Source organism: Megalopta genalis, chromosome 3, assembly GCF_051020955.1.
Source record: "Megalopta genalis isolate 19385.01 chromosome 3, iyMegGena1_principal, whole genome shotgun sequence".
Classification (NCBI taxonomy): domain Eukaryota; kingdom Metazoa; phylum Arthropoda; class Insecta; order Hymenoptera; family Halictidae; genus Megalopta; species Megalopta genalis.
This window is the reverse complement of record NC_135015.1, coordinates 10,801,921-10,822,580: the sequence shown is the minus strand read 5'-3', so window position 1 is coordinate 10,822,580 and position 20,660 is coordinate 10,801,921. Positions and strand designations below refer to the sequence as shown.

Below are 20,660 nucleotides of genomic sequence, written 5' to 3'. Positions count from 1 at the left end.
GAACAGTCGTCGCATTAAAAAGTGACGTTCCAGGTTCCGGGAAGGATCGGCTGAAAGTGAGCGAGGCCGTTCGATTTTAATCAGATAAATGTCAAAGTGGCTCCGCAAGGAATCACGCCGGCTAGAATAGAAGTATCTGCGGCTGAAAAACGTGACAGGAAACCAACCACGAGAAAGACTTTTCCCCGCACATATTGATCAGCGTCGGGGGCCGCGATCTGAATGGGTTACATTCCAAATCCTTTCAACCACGATCGATATTCGCCTCGCTATCCGGAGAATCGTTCACCCGGGGACGAACATTCGCTTGGGATACGAACGAAGGATCTAATTGTAAGATACGAAGTGACCCGTCGGATAATAGAAATTCCACTGTGAGCGCAAACGCCGTTCCCGAGCACGATTAAATACTGTTTGGCTTCCGAAATTGAAACGTAACGCACGATCCCCACGATTTTATATCGATCCGCGGTATTACTTCAACGTAGAGCGACACAAATCCTTTTAATCGGAAAAATGTAGGATCCTACTTGGTTCAAAAACGTTTGGCAAACTTCAATTTTCAATTAAATTTAAGGGCTTTAAAGTTTTCATTACGGCGCCCATTAAAATGACGACCGAGATTTTCGATAAATTATATAAGTTGACAGTTTTCATGCAATAACGAATTTTTTCATAATTAACATTGCTAAAGAACGGGAAATATTTAACAAAATATGCAAAACAGTATTCGTGCGAGTTATTGCGCCCTTAAAAAGACGAAAAGTTAATTATCATACGGGATAATTTAAATCGAAATTAGAACCGCTCGAAATTATGGACATAAAAATGTTGGAAAGGTAATTAACGTCTTGCAATCTAGCTTTCCAGTTTTAATTTGTTTCAATAAAATACTTTAATGTTATGAAATTCCTGGCGTGACAGATAAAGTGTGAAACGAGTTCCCCACGCAGCATTTTCCCAGAAAGTTCTGCAGAAAACCGCAAGATTCCCGTAACGAACAAACGGTTTAATGGACAAAGGTGTATCGCGGTAGTAAAACGTAAAGCGTCGCGGCGAACAAATGAAAAGATAGCGGCCGTGGGAGCCCTCGATCGGACGGTCGTAATTAAGCTGGAAAGATTAGCGGAGCGAACACTCGCCGGTCAATATTGCTGAGAGGATTCACGTGGTTCATGGGACCAACAATGCGATCTCGTGAGACGGAATTGACCGTAGGAACAGTCCCGCCATAGAGGAGCCAGCACGCTCAAACACGGACAAACAAAGTAATGCAACTTCCCTTCGGGGGTTGCAGGACTGTCCGCGATGCGAGCCGGCCGGGGGCCAAAGTAAGTGCAAAAGGGACTTGGCCCGAGTGCACGAACGCGTTGTATGCATTATGCAGCCGCGAGGAAACAGACGGACGCGAGATGTCCGTAGGTTGCACCGCGACAGCTGATCCGCACCGACATTGTCACGAGGACTCAATGCACAACGCAAATCCCCGCGGAAGAACGTATTTACGTGAACCGGCTCCTGTACCAATCAGAAATGGTTTCGATTTGCAGTGTCGTGTCGAATGGCGAATCACCAAATAGTTCGCAAATTGCGAGACGCGTCACTCTGGTACACAATTTACAGTGAAATCGAACATTTTAGTTTCATCGATTTAACCTACCGACCACTAAAAGTGACTGACATATGTTGCTTCATAAGAATTACAAGATTGAGCTTCTTTAGACAACATGCTGTTTTTTATTATAGCGTGCACTTGAATTAAGAAATTGCTTAACACTTGTTGAACGGCGCGCCATTTTGACAAATATTTAACTTCGATGCTCAGCATTATTTCTCATTTTATTTATCAATTTTGGTCCGCGTAATTTTTAAGATACTCCTTCTATATACGTTGTCTTATAACGTAAATTCAGAAACTGAATTTTCACCGAAGGAGCGTGCGACGACTAAAAGAGAGAAATTTATCTTTGAGAAATTCTACGGTGGAGGCGGATTGGCCGGTGTGCATAAACTTGTTTTGCTAAAATTTGTTAACCATTTGGACAGGCAACACGATCCGCGTTGTTAACCCGGAGCTCCTCTGTGAAACAATAATTGCACGGGAAACAGAATTCCTGAAACTTTAACGATACTCTGGTCTCGTTTCCCGGTGTTCCGTGAGTTTTGATAAATTCCCAGGACGTGTTTTCCTTGCGCGCTGGACTACGAGCGCTATCTCGCACGCGAGCAAAGAGAATATAGTACCGTCTTTTAATACGGAGCCGGTCTCTTCGCAGTACTTCAACGCTACAATGCTGATTAATTCTAATTTTCGTATTCACGCTGAAGCAATAAATAATGCTTTCAATGCCATTAGAAGATATATACACCTTTCTGTATCGTATGACAGAGGTATCCACATTTTCTTGTCGAATTTTCCTTTTCCCTTTCATCTAAATGCACTGAGAATTTTATCAATTTATTGTTACATTAAAATATTTTAACTAAATACAATTTTTTCGATACATATTATCCCTTAAACAAGTGTTTGGGATAGCAATTAATTGTATCATACTTAATGCTTTCGACTGTTCATCCGAGAATCATTTTCATAACGTAAATCCAGGTTCTTTGTCGGAGTGAATGAAATAACAAGAATGTTATGCGGTATTCACGCATGCTCAAGGGTTAAAAGTGATTAAAGTAACAACGTGTTAAGAACAAAAAAAGTGTAATTCCCGTGGGATACATATACTATAAGCCAATTTTCTGACAGAGTCATTTCAGTTCGCCAACAAGGGACGAACTTCCTCGTTCCTCAGCAGCAGCTCTGCTACTTTTTCATCTACTTTAATTTCTAACGTTGCTGGGACGACCAGACCAGAATTTATGCTTACAAGGGAATCCTGTAGCTGACCTCCGTTGAATTTACACTAAATCTTGTTGGGATGTTTGTAGACCGCTGATAATAATATTCTGCAAAAAGCCTCTGCTGCAACGTGCCTCTATGAAGAATTAATACGTGCAATTGCACTCAAGTATTCTACAGTTTCTTCATGGTCTTTATTTTTTTGCTTGCGAATGTAGTTTGGTCTCAAATTGAAATAAGGAATTTTATGTATTTATTTTAATATTTATTTTTAACAGCCGGAGAAAACGGTACATCAAATTTGAAGAACTGATTGTAAAGAGGAAGCTCCAATCTTCAAATCTATGAGAGATTTATCCGTACAAGAATTGTTCAATGTTTTTGGAAACCTTCCAATTTGTAGCAGATTCAAGAAGATGCGTAACTTCAGTAAAAAAGATCGACCATGTAATCCGAATGTAGAGGCTTCAATCTTTGAAATGAGTCCATGTTTATTGTGATATAATTCTTTTTTCACGAAATTGCAACAGTTTGGATATCAAGAAATTTTTCATAAATTGTTCAAATATGTCTTGGGATCATTTGTTTCCAATAAATACGCATCGGTGAAGATGATTTTTCATACAAAATCCAGACGAGTCAGCTGCAGGGTCCCCTTGATGGCAACAGCTACTAGGGCGCGTTGAACGCGCATACTTATGGGACAGTGCCGTGTTTTATGTCTGCTAATCTCGTAAAAATGCATGGGAAATAACGCTCATTTTTCATCTCCGGCCTCGCCACCCCAATCGTACTCCTTGTACCCCGAGGCACGTTTCCCATTGTTCGGCAAATCTGTGACCCGCCACTCACAATACGTACAGTTGACAATGCATACGTACGATTTTGGCCGTAATACCCGTCCGACACATTTGACACGTAATTATGCGATCGACAGTGTAAGCCGTTGCTGGTTAGATTAAAAAATTTTGAATTATTGACCGATAATTTGGTATCGATTCTCGAAGCAGCAATCCTATCAGTTTTTTTTTCAGTGGGACATATTATTCCTCTCCTGATCAACTTCATTTGCAAGTCATCTTTTCATGAAAATTGCGCTTTGCATTATTAGTGGCACCGTTTTCCTTTTACAGCCAATTCGCAAAATCATTCATCGCAATTTCAAGATTAATGGACTTACACCGATTTGTCAAATTAACCATCCTGCATTCGTTAAATGAATTATCCAATTTATATCATTAATAACTAAATAAATAAATAATACGGTTTTAAAAATGTCTAATGTAATTACTATACGTGGGACTCTATGTCTGACAGGTATTATCTATTTATCGCTGGATTCCGAAATCTATATCACTAGTTTACTTTAGATCGCCTCACAGCATCATTTAGGACACGGGATCACTTTTTTTTAGCAAGAAAACTTCTTCCTGGGAACATTTTCTCTAAGTAGCCGCGTAAAAGATTATGATGATAATGGCAAGATCGATTGTCTCGGATCGGGACTGATAAATATCGATTGTCTCGGCGATCGGGAAGATAAAATGTCCTCGAGATTCTCCGTGATCCGAACGCGAACAGTATTAAGCACGCTCTGTTTAATCTCCGTCCATGCGTGGACGAAACACATCGAAGATGCATCTGGGATGGGATCGGCCATCGAGTAATTTAATCAGCGCGCACATCGCGCCCAACTAAAAGCCACTCCTGTACGCTCGAGAACAACTAATGAACTGAGCACAGATCAAGCCGGCTCGGGGATGAGACGAAATAAACCCGGCGTCCATGATGGAGCACGTTTTGTATACTACGATTAGGTTTGTTTATAACGGGTGGCATACGCTACGACAAACAGTCCTCGGGGAAGCGAGCACAGTGGTCCGCCGTATAATTTCCAGTTCATGGGGCGATAATAATTGATCGGGACAGCTGATACCCGTAGGCACAATTGAAACAGCTTTATGCGCTAGATTACGCCGTGATTTGCTCGCGAACTGCGTTTCCGGTTCGAATTAGAACAGTTTACCTTGGAACACATTCGTTGCTCATTTGTCGACAGAAAGTGACAGCCGCGAATGATCGACGAGGCCCGAATGACAAAAGTTTGGTCGCTGCATCGCTGGATTGGCACCTGCCTCCGGAAACGTATGGCTGTTTAGTTTAATCGCAATCAACGGTTCCAACATGCGTGCCGTTTTATTCATTTATTGCGGTCATAAATTTGAGACGATGGATTTTAATTTGCTTAGGTTGTAAGACGCCTTCCTGAACAAAATTTGTAATCGCTGGAATGCCGATTTCATGCATTTATAGCAAAAAATGGATAGGTGAAATATAAAATAGTGAAAAGATTGAAAGAAACTACGAATGTTGATGTCTTAACTTCAACTGATTAATATGATCTAAATTATTTTAATTTTAATTTATCCTGCAATTTTTTTTTTTTTTTTTGATGAAAACATTTTTTTATTTTGTACAAAGAAGTCTAGTAATCACAATGCATTTTACCAATTTCTTTCCTCCTTCCTCTCCATTTTAATTTGTTGTCCGCAGCAGTATATTTCGTGTAAATAGATCGAGGATTTTATGCATTTATAGAGAACTTGATCATGTGCAATTAAAAATGATAAGAACATTAAACGAAATTAAGAATGCCAAGATATTAGTTTCAGTGAATTACAATTATTGAACGTAGGAATAATTTTCTATTCGGCTTCGACTTCTTTTGCAATTAATGCAACAATTTTTTATATTGCATAAAGGTCCGCAATCTACCTATGAAAGTGATGAAAAGGAAATGGTGTTTTTAGCGAATGATAGAAACGCAAATGTGTCGACTTGTAACAACGTAATACACATAAATAAAATAAGTTATATATTACACAATAGAAGACAGTCTCTTACAGTAAATTTTGAAGCACGATTAAGTTCTGTAAAATGGATGTAGAATTTTGTTAACTGGACTAACTACTTATGCGAGTTACTAGTTCGTAGCATTTCGATCCACAACAGGGTACTATTATATGCTCGAACTACTTAGGTAGAGTGGCTCGAAACAAGCCTGCCAATGGTTAGAGTAAATTCTAAAGTACTCCATTCACTCATGCTATTATCTGACCTTTCAACAACAATTGTGTCGCTCGACGATTTAAGACACGTAATTTCGACTGGTGTGTTACTGTGAGTATCTTTAGTAGATACAATATAATTATTGTGTTATGTATAATATATAATATATAATTATTGTGTGTCAATATAATTATAAAATCGTGACACATAATTGTGTCACGATTTTAACACTAATCCTATCACGTGTAGCGATCGAAGCGACCGATCCCACACTTTTCATTTAAAAATCGCTGATGTTATAAAGATTCTTTCGTGACAAATGATCAAATTAATTTCTTAATTCAAGTTTTTGTATAAATTCTATCTTGTCATTCTCGTGAAACAAAATACGTCGATCACTTTCCTTGATAGGTATTACTTTTAATAACATTCGGTGTGAAACGAAATGTTACATAATTACATTGTCTACCATAAAACGTTTTACAAGCAAACGAATCTTGTATACTCCATGTTTGTTTTCAAATTGATTTACATATGCAGGGTGTCCCAAAATTATTCTACAAGCTAGAAATAAGGGGTTCCTGGGGTCATTTGAAGTAACTTTTTCCTTAGCGAAAATGCAATCCGCGACTTCGTTTACGAGTCTCTCGTTTACGAGAGACGAGATTAGCCTCGACCGCTCGTTGGCTTGGCCGCTTCGAACCACCTAATCTCGCCTCTCATTGGTCACTGTTTTTCGTTAATAACTCGTAAACGAAGCCGCGGATCGCATTTTCGCTAAGAAAAAGGTTACTTCAAATGACTTCAGGAACCCGTCATTTCTTGCTTGAACAATAATTTTGGAATATCCTGTAGAATGAGCTAAAAATAATAATATCCGTCTGGTACAGAAACAATGAAGCGTTGCGTTTAGTGCACCTCACTAATAATTTACGATGAAAACGCGCGGTCGTTAAGAGTTGACACGCCGGTCACAATGTAGCAGTTATTATATGCATGTGACAAAACCCAAGCAAGACATCCGGATGACCTGACTCGCTATGTTCGTCCCGACCGACCCGGTTGTGCAAGGGAAAAGTACACACGGATTCGTGCTCACGTGACGTCTGCATATTTGAATTCCTCGAATGGAAGTTGAAGATGGGCCAACTGGGTCGCTTGATCTTTCGTTTCTGAGACCCTCCTACCAAAACATAACCGTGATTCTCCCCTGGCCTTCTAATGGCGGCATTCGATTCGCAGGAAGAATTGAAATGATTCCAGCGTTCGATCAAATAAGTGGTTGATCGTTTCACCGGATCGCTTTAACCGGGAACGAGAACACGTGCAAACTCAGATTTCAATATCACCGGGAAATACCGAAGGACTGATCTCAAATTCAACATTATTTTCTTCGATTTCAATTCGGCTCTTCTTACATTTCATTCAATTTTATTCGCACAGTACAGCGAGATCTGGAATGCCAATACTCTTCTATCCACTCGAAGCCAATGTAACTCTGACTCTAAAATAGTTTTTTTTGCCATACGGTACGTCCATTTTATAGAATCCATACAACAATTACATCTTTAACAATTTTTTTAGATTTGAAAAGCGATATCACAATTTTTAGTGGACTATTTTTTCAGAGACTCGAAAGCAAGGGTTCATACAGTGTAAATATTATATTAGTTAGAATTTAATGTAATAATCTAGTGTCTAAACAGAGGGAAAACATTCAAAAACAAGACAAACGTGTAGGACTCGAATTACATCAGTTACATGCATGAACTGTAAGTGGAACGAAAATTCTTGATTAAAAGATGTCGCTGTATTCGAGCAGAAGTGAGAATTGTAGGAAATTTATTGCTGCAAATCCGCTATGAATGCAAGAACATCCGCTAATGGCAACATCAAACGATACTTATGCGCGCAATCAAGGCTTCGGTTGGTTGGAAAATGAAACAGTGGCTGTACGCAGGCTTCGCTAGAACAGCCGGTCAACTGTAAAGTTTTAATAACGCGCCGCGTGATGAGCGATGAACCGTTCCGTCCCGAAAATGCAAAATCCAAGGATATACTATACAGCAAGTTTCCGTCGAATATCGTTATCCTCTAAAAACTGTTGAAGTTAACGGGCAAAGTATCGCAGGAATTACGGTGTTTCGGGACGAAACCGTGTTAACGATGTCATTCACCGAAACTTCGGGCCCGCGAACACCTCGGCTAATAGCGCGGGGAACACCTCGATACGAGAATCGAGTTTCGTTCACGGCGTTACAAGTGCACGCCGCCAACATCAAATCGCACGACTCATGAAAAAATATTCAACTTTTCAACTTTGCTCTGGCTCGTCGGTTCGATGGCAGCGCCCGCGGCCCGAGAAACTTTTCTACTCTCGCGTCAAACTCAATTCGCGACACTTTTTTCTCAAACGTTTCTTGGCTTGTTTCGGCTACATACACACGCGAACCGCCGCCAGAAATTATACTCGATCTCGTGGGAAGCCCGGACCGACGGACGCACAACCGCATTAAAAATGTCATTTCGAATTCTTCGCATTATTTATGCCGGCTCGCCGCGTTCTGGCAAGCAAAACTGCGCCTCGCGATCACAAAGCAGACTCAAAATGTGTCGCCGCTTCGGGCAGAGGTTGCGGGAGAATTGTTAAGTTTGATGGCTAATAATATAACGTTCGGAAACGTCAAGTTTCGTTGAGAAAAAATTGTTGCTTTTGTGTCACGCGATTTTAGTATTATTCTGAACACGTCGTAAAAATCGTGAGAATCAAATGCCTGATTTATGTGATTACTGCACAGTGACTACTTTTGTAAAGAACATACTTTTGGTTGATAATGTAACGATAGAATGAAGCAACTCAAATAATAGGTAAAGCGAATATTCAAACGGAAAATTGTAACCCTTAATCCTCTATTTCTTAACTACTACACGTATCACAATTTACATAACCATTATTAACAGTTTCATAGATCGCCAATGTTTATTGCATTATTATTGGCATGAAAGTAGTAAATAAAAAGTCAAAATCAATTGCTTTTACTTTGCACATTAATAATAAAGGGGCCCAACTTGGACAATTCGATCGAATGAAACCAAATGTATTAGAAACGTTTCTCTTCTTTTTAACAATTTTTTTTACAATTCTATTATCGCCATAGATGAATAGGTAATTATTAGTGGTCTAAAAGGAAGGTTAAAGGGAACTACATTTTCGACATACTCGATCCCTCGAGATATTACACAAAGAAGAAGAAGATAAGAGTAGAACGTTCAGTACCTAAAACAACAAAAACAATTAATACAATATTGACAGATCGAATAATTTGTAAGACTCGATAGCTATACTCTGATTCGTTTCCACGGTGTTGTCTTAAGGAGAAAGTCGACCCGCATTCGTGTGCTGAGAAACGTGCACTTTCGCTATGCGGCGTCGCCGCAGTCCCTTAATTTGTTCGGTCCATTAATAACCATCGGACGTGGGCGCGAAACCAGCAGGCAAACATTGATGTTGGTTATCGGTAGACAAAACCAGCCGGCAAACATTGACTTGTCGCTGTGCAGTGTCTCATCGTCGATTCAGGCGCAGGTTATCGCGAGACAGTGTTCCCAGAGCGTCCATTTACAACTTCGCTGTCGAGCAAAATGGAAGTGAACGACGTGGAAAATTTACGTCGCGCTTTGTACCGCCACTTGCCCAACTTCGGGCCCTGTGCAGCACACACGTAAGCTTGTCAAGTATGGTGCGGCGTGCTCTTTGACATAAAGGCGCCGGCTTCATAATTCACGGCAAACTTCCTTCGGGCGCTTCGACTTACCGATAAAGGAAAAGAAGAGCAATGTCGGGAGGGGCTCACGAAGGCCGGAGGGTCGCGCAAACCCACGACGGCGATGGCTTCTCGCTGCGGCTGTCCTACCTGTTCGATCATTGCGGATTCTATTCAGAGTGTTCGGGATACAAATCGGCGATAATGTCGGCCGTTGTAACGAGCGGGACGAACGAGCCACACGCGCTCTCTATTATTCACTCGGAGCCGGTGAAAGAGACGTTCTTACACCGTTCCGTTCGAAATCGTGATGCATCAAGGAGCGATTACGTATCATCGGAGTTCTTTTACACAGGACCACCGTCGTAAGATCTACTTCGTGATTGATAAATATATCTCAATGAGAAAATTATGGAACACGCATTGAAATATATATGCCCTTTTTAAATACGACAACGTTTTTTTTTGGATGAATCATTACGATTTCTGAGAAAAACACATCCCAAACAATCACTTTTCTTCGGTGTCCCCGACTGAACCTACAGACAGTCATGAAAATCTTCTTACATCTTTTGGAACGCGATAACGTTTTTGAAAACTGCACTAAATGACTTGAATTTGTTTTTAGATGATAGAACGACTAGTCTACTAGACAATGGCTAAAATACCTTCTTAATTTTGCTATTACTTGGAATGACCAAAAAAGATAAAGAACTCGCGTTTTTTAACTTTTTTTACACAAACCTATAACAAAAATTTAAAAAATGCCAGTGTCAAGTTACAGGTATTAATTATTATTAGGTATTATTATTAGGTATTAATTAATTTTGCTATTACTTGGAATGACCAAAAAAGATAAAGAACTCGCGTTTTTTAACTTTTTTTACACAAACCTATAACAAAAATTTAAAAAATGCCAGTGTCAAATTACAGGTATTAATTATTATTAGGTATTATTATTAGGTATTAATTAATTTTGCTATTGGAATGACCAAAAAAGATAAAGAACTCGCGTTTTTTGACTTTTTTATACAAACCTATAACAAAAATTTAAAAAATGCCAGTGTCAAGTTAGAGGTATTAATTATTATTAGGTATTAATTAATTTTGCTATTACTTGGAATGACCAAAAAAGATAAAGAACTCGAGTTTTTTAACTTTTTTATACAAACCTATAACAAAAATTTAAAAAATGCCAGTGTCAAGTTAGAGGTATTAATTATTATTAGGTATTAATTAATTTTGCTATTACTTGGAATGACCAAAAAAGATAAAGAACTCGAGTTTTTTAACTTTTTTATACAAACCTATAACAAAAATTTAAAAAATGCCAGTGTCAAGCTACAAGTATTAGAAGATTTTGAAAACTGCAGATTTCTTACAGTTTTTGGTCAAAAGTGTCAAAAATCTTGATAAAAAGGTCATTATGTAGTTACATAATTATTCTTCATTTTGCTCGATTTTCCATCCAATCTAAACGCACAAAATAATCTGTTCAGAAATGAATGGATTCTTCAGAACTTTTATAACAGAATTAGAGCTTTAATGTAAAAGTTAACTTCAGACTGAAAAAGAAATAATTCAGAAGTTAAAAGTTACTAAATAACATATATTTTAAAAAGTTTAGAGTTACAATTCTATATTCAGGCCCTGATTTCGTAATTCATTTTCATCTCTCGTAATATATTCAAAAACTGAATGTTACTAGGGTTTTTACAGTAAAAAGGAGTTAAGCTAATATTTATCTTACTACTCAATTGACTTTGAAATGGTTAACAACGGAATTATTAGTATTTGTTGGTTGGAGAACGTTGAAATCTCGGCAACTACGACCTTGGCGTTGTGTCTCGGAACCTGTGTTACCAAGAAATACTCGAGGCGCGATATTATCGAGAAGCAGCTGCACATTACCGAGGAGCATGTTTAATACTTCGATCGCGTCGAATCCGGGGAATGTTCTCCCGTAATATCCAAAGGAGGGGGGACGGAGTTCTTTACGAGGTTTCTGATAGCAGATGTCTGATTTACTCCCGGCCTCGGGGGGGAACGAGCTGTTTCCCTCGAGGAGATACCTCAGGACTCGATGCCCCGGTGTTCGCGGCTCCCGAAATACTGCCGGCTGGCTAAGGCAGCCGCGTAAAACGGGATTCTATTTTCGTTTCCTTTTCTCTTTTTTGCCGTAGGTACGTCGAGCCGAAAAGGTACTCATCCAACGGCAGAAATATGACGGTCGTGCTGAGACGAGCCCCGAATAGCTCTGCCGACGAGGAATATATGGACGTCTCTTATTACTTCCACAACGGTAAGCCGACTATTTTCATCATCTCTTGAACAGCTTACGTCGCTTGTACAGCTTTCATCCTGTTACATTCGTCTTTCCAATAAGATCCGGGCCGCGTGTTTTTAGAGATGGAATCAACCGCGTTGCGGATAGGTTCGAGCTTCGATAGTTTCGAGCGTTTCGTGAGTGCTTTTTTATATAAAAAATCGAAGCGATACGGGAGAGGTCTTCATTACTGCCACTTTAAGCTCTCCGCGTAACTTTAGTTAATTATTTCGGAAGTTGTTTAATCTAAAGATTATTCCAATCTGCAGCGTAATAACGCTGAAGATCTCTTTTTTATTAAAGAAAATTGTTGTATAAAGTGAATATTACGTACATATAATAATTTATTACATTATATATATATATATATATATATATAATGTAATAAATTATTCAAAGTAAGTATAAATATAGTAAGTAACAAAGTAAGTCAAAGTAAGTATATATATAATGTAATAAATTATTATATGTACGTAATATTATTAATATAGTAACTGTCAGTCAATCAGAGACAAAAAGTAGGTAATCGTGTATAAATAATAATTGTATTTAATCAGAAGTTTGGATAAACGAGGTTCTACTGCACTCAGAACAAGGAACGATCAGTCTTACGGTTTATCATGATTTTCAGTAACTTTGTATCTTTGTAAGTGAAACAATTGCCGTTATTTAAAAAAAAACCCCTCATTGATGATCACGATTAAATCGCTACAAATGTAATCAATTCCATTTCAATTCGAAGATCAATAGTACATGTTCGTATTGTGTTCGTAAATTGAAATCGGCGTACTCAAAAGTGAATAGCGAAAGACGCAAAGAACCCCGATATCCGCGCATTGAAATCTCTACGGTAGCCGTGCCCCTATTCGATAAATATTTAATTAGACAGCTATGCAAATTTCCGGACGGGGACGCGTAATCAATAATACAAACCTGGCCGAATAATAACAGCATAACAAAGCTCATTTGTATACGATTCGCATTTTAATACACACCGGACGGCGCGGCATCAAAAGTGAATCCTCGGCTATCGTTGGAAATTATTCGAGACACAATGAATCCCACTTTTTCCTCGCTTTTCACACCGTCGAGCGAAATAGCAGGATGATTTTAATGAATTGCATTATATTATGGATCGCACTAACAAACGCGCCGCGGCGCGCCGATTCGCGGCATTCCTTCTACCACGCGTTTAATTTGCATTTGCAGCGCGCACGCGGCAGCTTCTCGTGCTTGGGATTGGATTAATTACGACCAAAAAGAAGATGTCAATAAAAAATTTAATTAAGTCAAAGTAAGAACGAATTCATAATCGAGTGCACGAGCGGCGCGGCAGGCCGCCCCATTTCTATTGGCGGGATTAACTTCGATTAAAATGAGTCGATATCGGGAACGAATGGAATCACGAGCGGTCAGTGCAACGCGCCAATTATTTTGGCTCCGATTCTTCGTTTAAGCTTTCCGCGTCCGTGTGCTTGCTCGCTTGCTAATTACGCCCGACTAATTACCGGAACTGCATGCCGACATATCGATGCTAAAGCCCCGAGCCCTTAATCGGATGAATATAGATGCGTCCCCGCGGTAATCCGGAAACTCGGTTGGCATTGCGCCAAGAATGCACAACTATCCATAAGGTGCATTTACAGTATGTCGCCGCGCTTTCGCCAAAAAAGAGCACGGACCGTGAATTTCGTCGAACGACCCGATGAATCTTCTATTCCTCCGATTCGTCTAGCCCCGCAACGACCGGTCCGTATCCAGCCGAGAACGTATCCCACGAATGACACCGCACGACTACCAACAATGGAACGTCTAAGGTCTGCGTATCACAGAAAATGCCAACAAATTTAGTCACAAATAACAATTTCCACAATGCGAAAATCGAACTTCTATTTCATCCGTATTTCACAGTTGGCTTTATACTTCTCGCAGACAAATATTCGAGATAATGGATTAACATTCGAATGGTAAAATTAACAAAAAAAGTGTCATTTTCTAATACATCTGTTAACACGTTCCGTGTCACGTGTACCATCGATGGTACACGCTTGCATGTTTACTTAGTGAACTGAACAAATTGTTTACAAGAAATTTAGAACCGAAGAATCAATTTCCACCGCAAGAATGGGCGTTGATGAGTTTTTGTTACGTTGTTATGTGTACGAGAATTAATAATTGCACGTAATACATCAAGTTTTAGTAAAATATCAGTGTGAAGATTCGAGTAAAAAAAGCTCGGCACGGAACGTGTTAAACACGTTAAGATATTGAAAATCGGGTTCTGCAGCCGGACTCTGCTTATTTGAGCAAATATAGTTTCCACACCCAAATTTGGGGACTGTTAAATATTTTTCTATGAATTACCTTTTTGCAAAGTTTTGCATCGAAATCGACGTGTATCGCTTAGATGCGTCCCCTTGTAAGTCCAAATGAAAAATATCCTCGACAATGCTTTCGTACAGAATCTTATTGTTCGTACTTTCGCAATTTCTTCTTTCACTTCGGAAGTACAGTAAACGGCAATCGAACAAGTGCAGCATAAAAATGGAATTCGAGTGTCTAGAAAATAATAAAAATTGACATTGTAAAGGATAATTAACATTCCGTCTTCTGCTCCTCTTTTCATTCGTTTAAAGCGGCATCGACCTCATTACAGGTAGCAACCATCGCCCTTTGAGCAATATAAGCTTTTAAAACAGTTTTGTGTGACTTCTTTTTGCAATTTATAAAAGTTATTACATTTTCCGGAAACTTTATACATCGTGTACACTTTCAAAGGAGTGATATGAAAGTTAACATTGTTAATTGCTTTCCCCGATTTTTTGCGAACAAAGGAATGAAAATGACAAAGAAAATGATACATCGGGATTTGCAAATCTTTCCAATATCGAACGAATAATTGATTAGTTGAATTAGAGTTTTTTTTAAAAGAATTCTTCTATGAAAATCGTTACACCCTTTTACAATTGTAAGCAAATTCAATATTCTGTGGAAAGATCGATAAATCTCAGCTCGATTTCGGAACAAAATGATTGAATTTCACAAGATTACTTCGAGTCGATTTGTTACATCGAACACATCGATTAAATGGTTATTATTATTTAATATTTATAACAATGCTTCCGCAATTATTTCAACCAAAAATTGTTTAAGCAAGTTACATAATAATTAACAGACCTCGAAATAGTTGCAATACAACAAGAATGGTTTAAGTAGACTAAAGAATAGTTTTTATGCTTGTCATTTCCCACGAAATGAGGAAAAATGTCGAATCAACAAGGATAATCTTCAAAAATAGAACGATAACTTATTAATTCGTCTGCGGTGTTACGTCTATTCTTAAATCTCGTCTGTGTTACCACGTTGGCGGATCGATAAAGCGCACCGTGTAATTGAAAAATTGAACGATCAAATTGGCAAGAATATTTTGCGTGACGGAACAATTCCTTGCATTCGGATGATCAAACGGATCGTTCGCGATGGCCACATGTCCAAACGATTGTGTATCGCTGTCCGTCAACTAACAGACAATATCATGGCATCATTTCGCGCTGCGAAGCGCGGCCTCGCCGGGACAATGGCGTGACCCGGAAAAATCACTGCGCATTAAAAAGCGACAAATGACACGAACGGGAGAGTCAGCCTGACGACAAACTGCCGGCATCGATTTGACGTTGATTGACGGATGTCCGCGTCGTTCGTCAACGTTATTACGTTTACACGTGGTCTACGCGTGTCGGCCGCGATCGATAAGCCCGGCGCTCTATTCCGGATTGGAAAATGCAATCAACAAAAGCGGTAAAAAATCGAAAACGAATGCGGAATAGACTTTTAGGATAATCTCCTCGCTAATGATTTACTTTCTGTGCTAAACGACGCTAAACGTTCACCTGCCTCGTCTTCTTCGTTGCCTTGTAAATTACTTTCTTCATTATGCGGAATTACGTAGAGATACGCGAAAAGTCTTGGAAAGAGGAGGTCTAGCGGAACAAGTCTAAGGAATCAACCATCGCGATATTTTTCATTCTTTAGTGTGCTAAACAATGGACGAAATATTTCTTTGTCTATAACGCAATTTTGTAAAATTTCATACTTTTTATAAGGACAAACGTGGGGTTGGAAAACCGAAAGTTAACCTTTTATTTTCTCGGCAATTACTTAAGATATTTCGATTTAATTAAAAAGAAAATGAAGCTGCAAATGAGCTTTAATTAGAATACTTTTTCGGAATTTTTAATCAGTTATTAAGGGTTGAAATGGAATAATTTATTCTTTAAAGGTGGTTTCGGCGAACTGTGCTTCGATTGAACATTATTAAAAAAATTGTTGTTAAAAAATCTTATTGTTGTTACATAATTTTTATAATTTATTGAGCATCTGCGATTTCTATTTTGTTTGGACATGTTGTGAACAAACTTCTGATCTTATTATCTATATTATTATATTCCTTGCAATTTATTAGAGTTATTCTGCAAGTTATTCTGTAATTAGCGCAAACATTTGTTTTGCATAAATATCCCCAGTTATAAATTTAACTATTTTACAATGTTCACAGATCTGGACCAATATTATGTTATTCAAATACGACATTTGGAATTTTACAAGTTCTGCACTCCGAATTCATCCTTTCGCGGCTTATAAAATGCATTCTTTCGCTGGTCGTATTCACATTGCAGTTTTACAATTTTCCCATCTCTGATCATGTTTTTACAAACACATTTTGCGTTGCACGCGTCTCGTTCGGATTTGAAAGAATTTGGATCGCCAACTAAAATGCTTTCATAACCGCAAATGCTTGTTTATAGATTTTAATAATATGAAAAAAGCAGGCGGTCGCGGTAGTAGACGCATAACAGCGAACGTATACTTTGTTTATTATTGAACGTTCATACGTTCCGCAGGTAAATAGTATTTACGCAATTAACTTTTTGCTACGCACGCGTTTCAGACTGCGAATGAAAATTTCAATTTTCTGCATCTTCTACGGTTCACTTTGAATTTTTCATGCGAAAAATTAGAACACGCGATGTGAAGGAATTTTTTAACGAAATCAATACCGAATCCGCGAAAATATTGCCGCCACTTAATCTTCTCTGATTATTTCATGACTTCGCGAGCTTTATTTTTCCAGCGTCCCATAATTCCATTTGTATTTCGCACTTTGCAACGCAAACTTTGCACGAAATTGTTGGACGCGGCATTGAACTTTACGTGCGATTAACTCAATCGCAAGTCGCCAAACTGGCGTGAAAATTTTATTAAATTTACACTCTTTTCTGTCGCTGACATCGTTATTCGAGGTAATCGGGATCCTTCGTCTAGTACTTTTTCTCTGTTGCGAGCAATAAATTCATGATATCAATTCCCATTTGACGGACGTTTTATAAAAACGAATAAAGCTGTCTGTCATAGTAGGAGACGTACATACATACCTATAAACTCTATCGGCTTTATACTCGTTTACCGGATAACTTCATTCGTGTATTCAATTTAGCGGAACTCAATTCGTCGCGCACCTATCGGATTAAATTCTCCGCGAATATGCAGAAATTCGTTAATGAAATTCGCTAATCGCGGATCAGATTATATAATGGTGTCACATTTTTAATATATCATTGTCCTTTCGCTGCGAAATTACCCGCTTAATTTTATCGTTGCAAGTAGACATACCTTCCAGCTCGAATCGAACGTAAATTATTAACCCTTTGCACTCGTGACTACTTTAATTCCAAAATGACGGCATTTGTTTCGACCATCTGGTATGATTAGTTTTATTTACTTCTATTATCTGACAATTTATCGAATGCAGACGAATTTAATAATATAAACATTCTTCTGAAAATGGTGTAGCAATTTTTAGCTACTCGAGTACAAAGGGTTAATATACCTACAGGCTATATGAAATATGTATATTTATATATATTCATACTAAAATAATGTGACTTGTTGCGAAATTGCTATATATCACTCATTTAAAATATCTTCCAACCAAGATTGTATGATTGATCTTTTCAAGTTTATTTTTTTCAATTAAAAATTAGTCTATTTTATTAGGTTGACTAAAAAGATTTTTAGTAGAATAGGGACAATTCACTTGACACATCTCAATCAGCACGGTTTGAAATATATATATATATATATATATATATATATATATATATATATATATATATATGTGTGAAAAAAAATAAACCTATTGAAAAAGCACAAACACGTATCGTTTCGAAGCATAAGCTTTTTCTCATATTTCTCTTAATTAATAACTGTAATCGGAATATTTCACGTTTTAATAATGTACATATCTCAAATGCAAACACAAAACCGTTGTTTGATCGGCAAAATTACATGGAAATAATATTCAAGTATTTCATTTCACGCGCGATAAAGAATACATTTATTCCAATCAAGTATTTCAGGTTCGCATCGTGGAATATCTATTTTAAATACTTATTAAATATTTGCCATTTCTTAGTCGAAATATTTTTACCCAGGTCTGGCTACAATGTTCTTGCAATAGATCTGCGAAATACATCTAAAAAAATAGGTGAATTATTTGACTGAAAGCAGTCGAGGCGGAATAAACGCATGAACCGAATGAAGTTAACTCCTTTCTATAAAACTTTAAAAACCCTTATCGTAGTGCAAGCGGTTAATCGTCGCAGGAAGCTGTCCTCTCCGGAAACGGAGCAGAGAATAATTTCGAAGAATCGTTATACGGGAAAAATGATGTAATACAACGTAACACGCGAGTGGCTGCGAAAACAGTTCGAGTAGATGGATCCGCGGCGTCATACATTTATGCATTGGATGGACGTATTATACGAGCATCGGCTGTGCTCTTCCATAAATTGAATATTCCTTTGTAGAGAACCCTGAATTATCATCGAATGCAGGAGCGTATCCGGACCCCGGTGGCCCCCGGAATTTTTCCGGCCGGTTTTAGGACCTCCGTCGCGATATCCGCAGACAATCTATCCGGCGCATAAAATTTTATGTCATCCAGAGAGACCGATTCCTCGACGGGAAGAAGTCGCGGGCCCAGACCTTCCCGTTCCTTTCGCATAACCGAGCGAAATTTTCGCGCGGGAGACGTAAAAATTTCGCTTTCGTGGCGCAACGTCTCGATGGAAAGGCACCGGAGTCCCAGGAAAGAAATGGGGGAAATGAATTAGAATCGGAAACGTATGGAACGAAATTGGAAAACAGTAGCTGCATCGTCGGACATGCGCCACAACGCCGACGAAAATCGGAGAAACGTAAAATTGTGAAAAATTCGGCAAACCGTGTGCCTCGGGCATCGCATACGTGATAGATATATAAATTAGGCATCGGTGTTTAGAGTTGGGGAAGATAATATACTGCATAATATACTGTACTGTATTATTAATCGTCTTTAAACCATCCCTCTGTGGGCACTCTTTTGAGAGTGGCAAAGTGCCTGTTGACCCCATCTCCTACATTTTTATTAGTCATTATAGCTTCCTTTTTATGTAGCACTAATTCTCCACTTTATATACAGTTACGAGCAAAAGTTAATAAACGTGTCATACAGATGCATATTCTTGGTGAAGTAGACCTTCTAATTTTATTTTTTTATAATTTCTTATAATTCTTTATTTTTATTTTATTTTCTTATTTTCTTTTATTTCTTTTTATCTTCTTTTCATTTTTATTGTCTCTTTTATTTGTCGTATGCGCTGAATAAAACGATATTGCACTATAAATATGTACTTTTAATTTAATAAGACGTATATTTGTTAAAATATCAAATTTTACTCAAATGCTAGCCATATGTGAAGTTTCTTAACTTTTGTCCGCGAGTATAGGTATAGCTAAAGGCCATAAAATATCAGGTATTGTTCAAACATTCGATAAAAGTATATTTTGTCGAAATATAATCAATATTTTGTGGGAGTATCAATTATAAAGTTGAAATCTATAGCACAATGTGTCAAAATATTTTTCACAGAAATGGTTTCTTTTAGAATACAATTAAAAAATATTCGATATTTATTATCCAAAAGTCTGAGCGCATGTTTTACTACTAAAAAGATAATTTCATCTCGTCAAATTAAGCTTTATAAATGTTTGTGATTTACCCAATAATTACTACTCTAAAGTTACTTCAAATAACCTCAGGAATCATCTCCTTCCGGGCGTTAACATAATTATGAGAGTACAGTATCGCTCTGTATCGATAAAAATGTATTACGTGCTGTTTGATATATCTCGACCTCTTGTGGATACCATTGCAGAATATAACTCCAGTTCACCGGAAAAATTAAACGCGCACAGTTTGTTCTTAATTTTCTCTGTAAATTATAGATATATTTTTACCTTTCTATATATATGGCGGCTGCAATAACTATTATTCTATCACTCCGAGTTATGCAGTGAACAAATTTATTGGGCAATTCGATTTTCATAGCGGAATACGAGTTATTTAAATTTTTGATTATTAGAAGACGATCTGTTGATTATTAGACGATCTGTCATTTTATAATATTGTATTAATAATTTATCTAAATTAAAACGAAATCAACTATCAATTTTGGATTCGGATAATCGATGTTCTATCGTATTAACGAAGATTTAAAATACTTTTTCTTTTATTTACGATCTTAAATTGAAATACGTCAAATTGAAGATAGGA

The 20,660-nt window shown here is 37.9% G+C and overlaps 1 protein-coding gene across 4 annotated transcripts in view; it reads left to right on the top strand.

The window, feature by feature from the left end:
- The window catches only part of LOC117229670 (uncharacterized), a 447,677-nt gene that overhangs the window by 406,587 nt on the left and 20,430 nt on the right, over positions 1-20,660 (top strand). For all 4 annotated transcript variants that reach the window (XM_033486300.2, XM_076520036.1, XM_033486299.2 and 1 more), the window contains one exon: positions 11,865-11,983. In XM_033486300.2, coding sequence (XP_033342191.1) covers positions 11,865-11,983 — 119 coding nt within the window. The remainder of the gene's footprint in view (positions 1-11,864; positions 11,984-20,660) is intronic.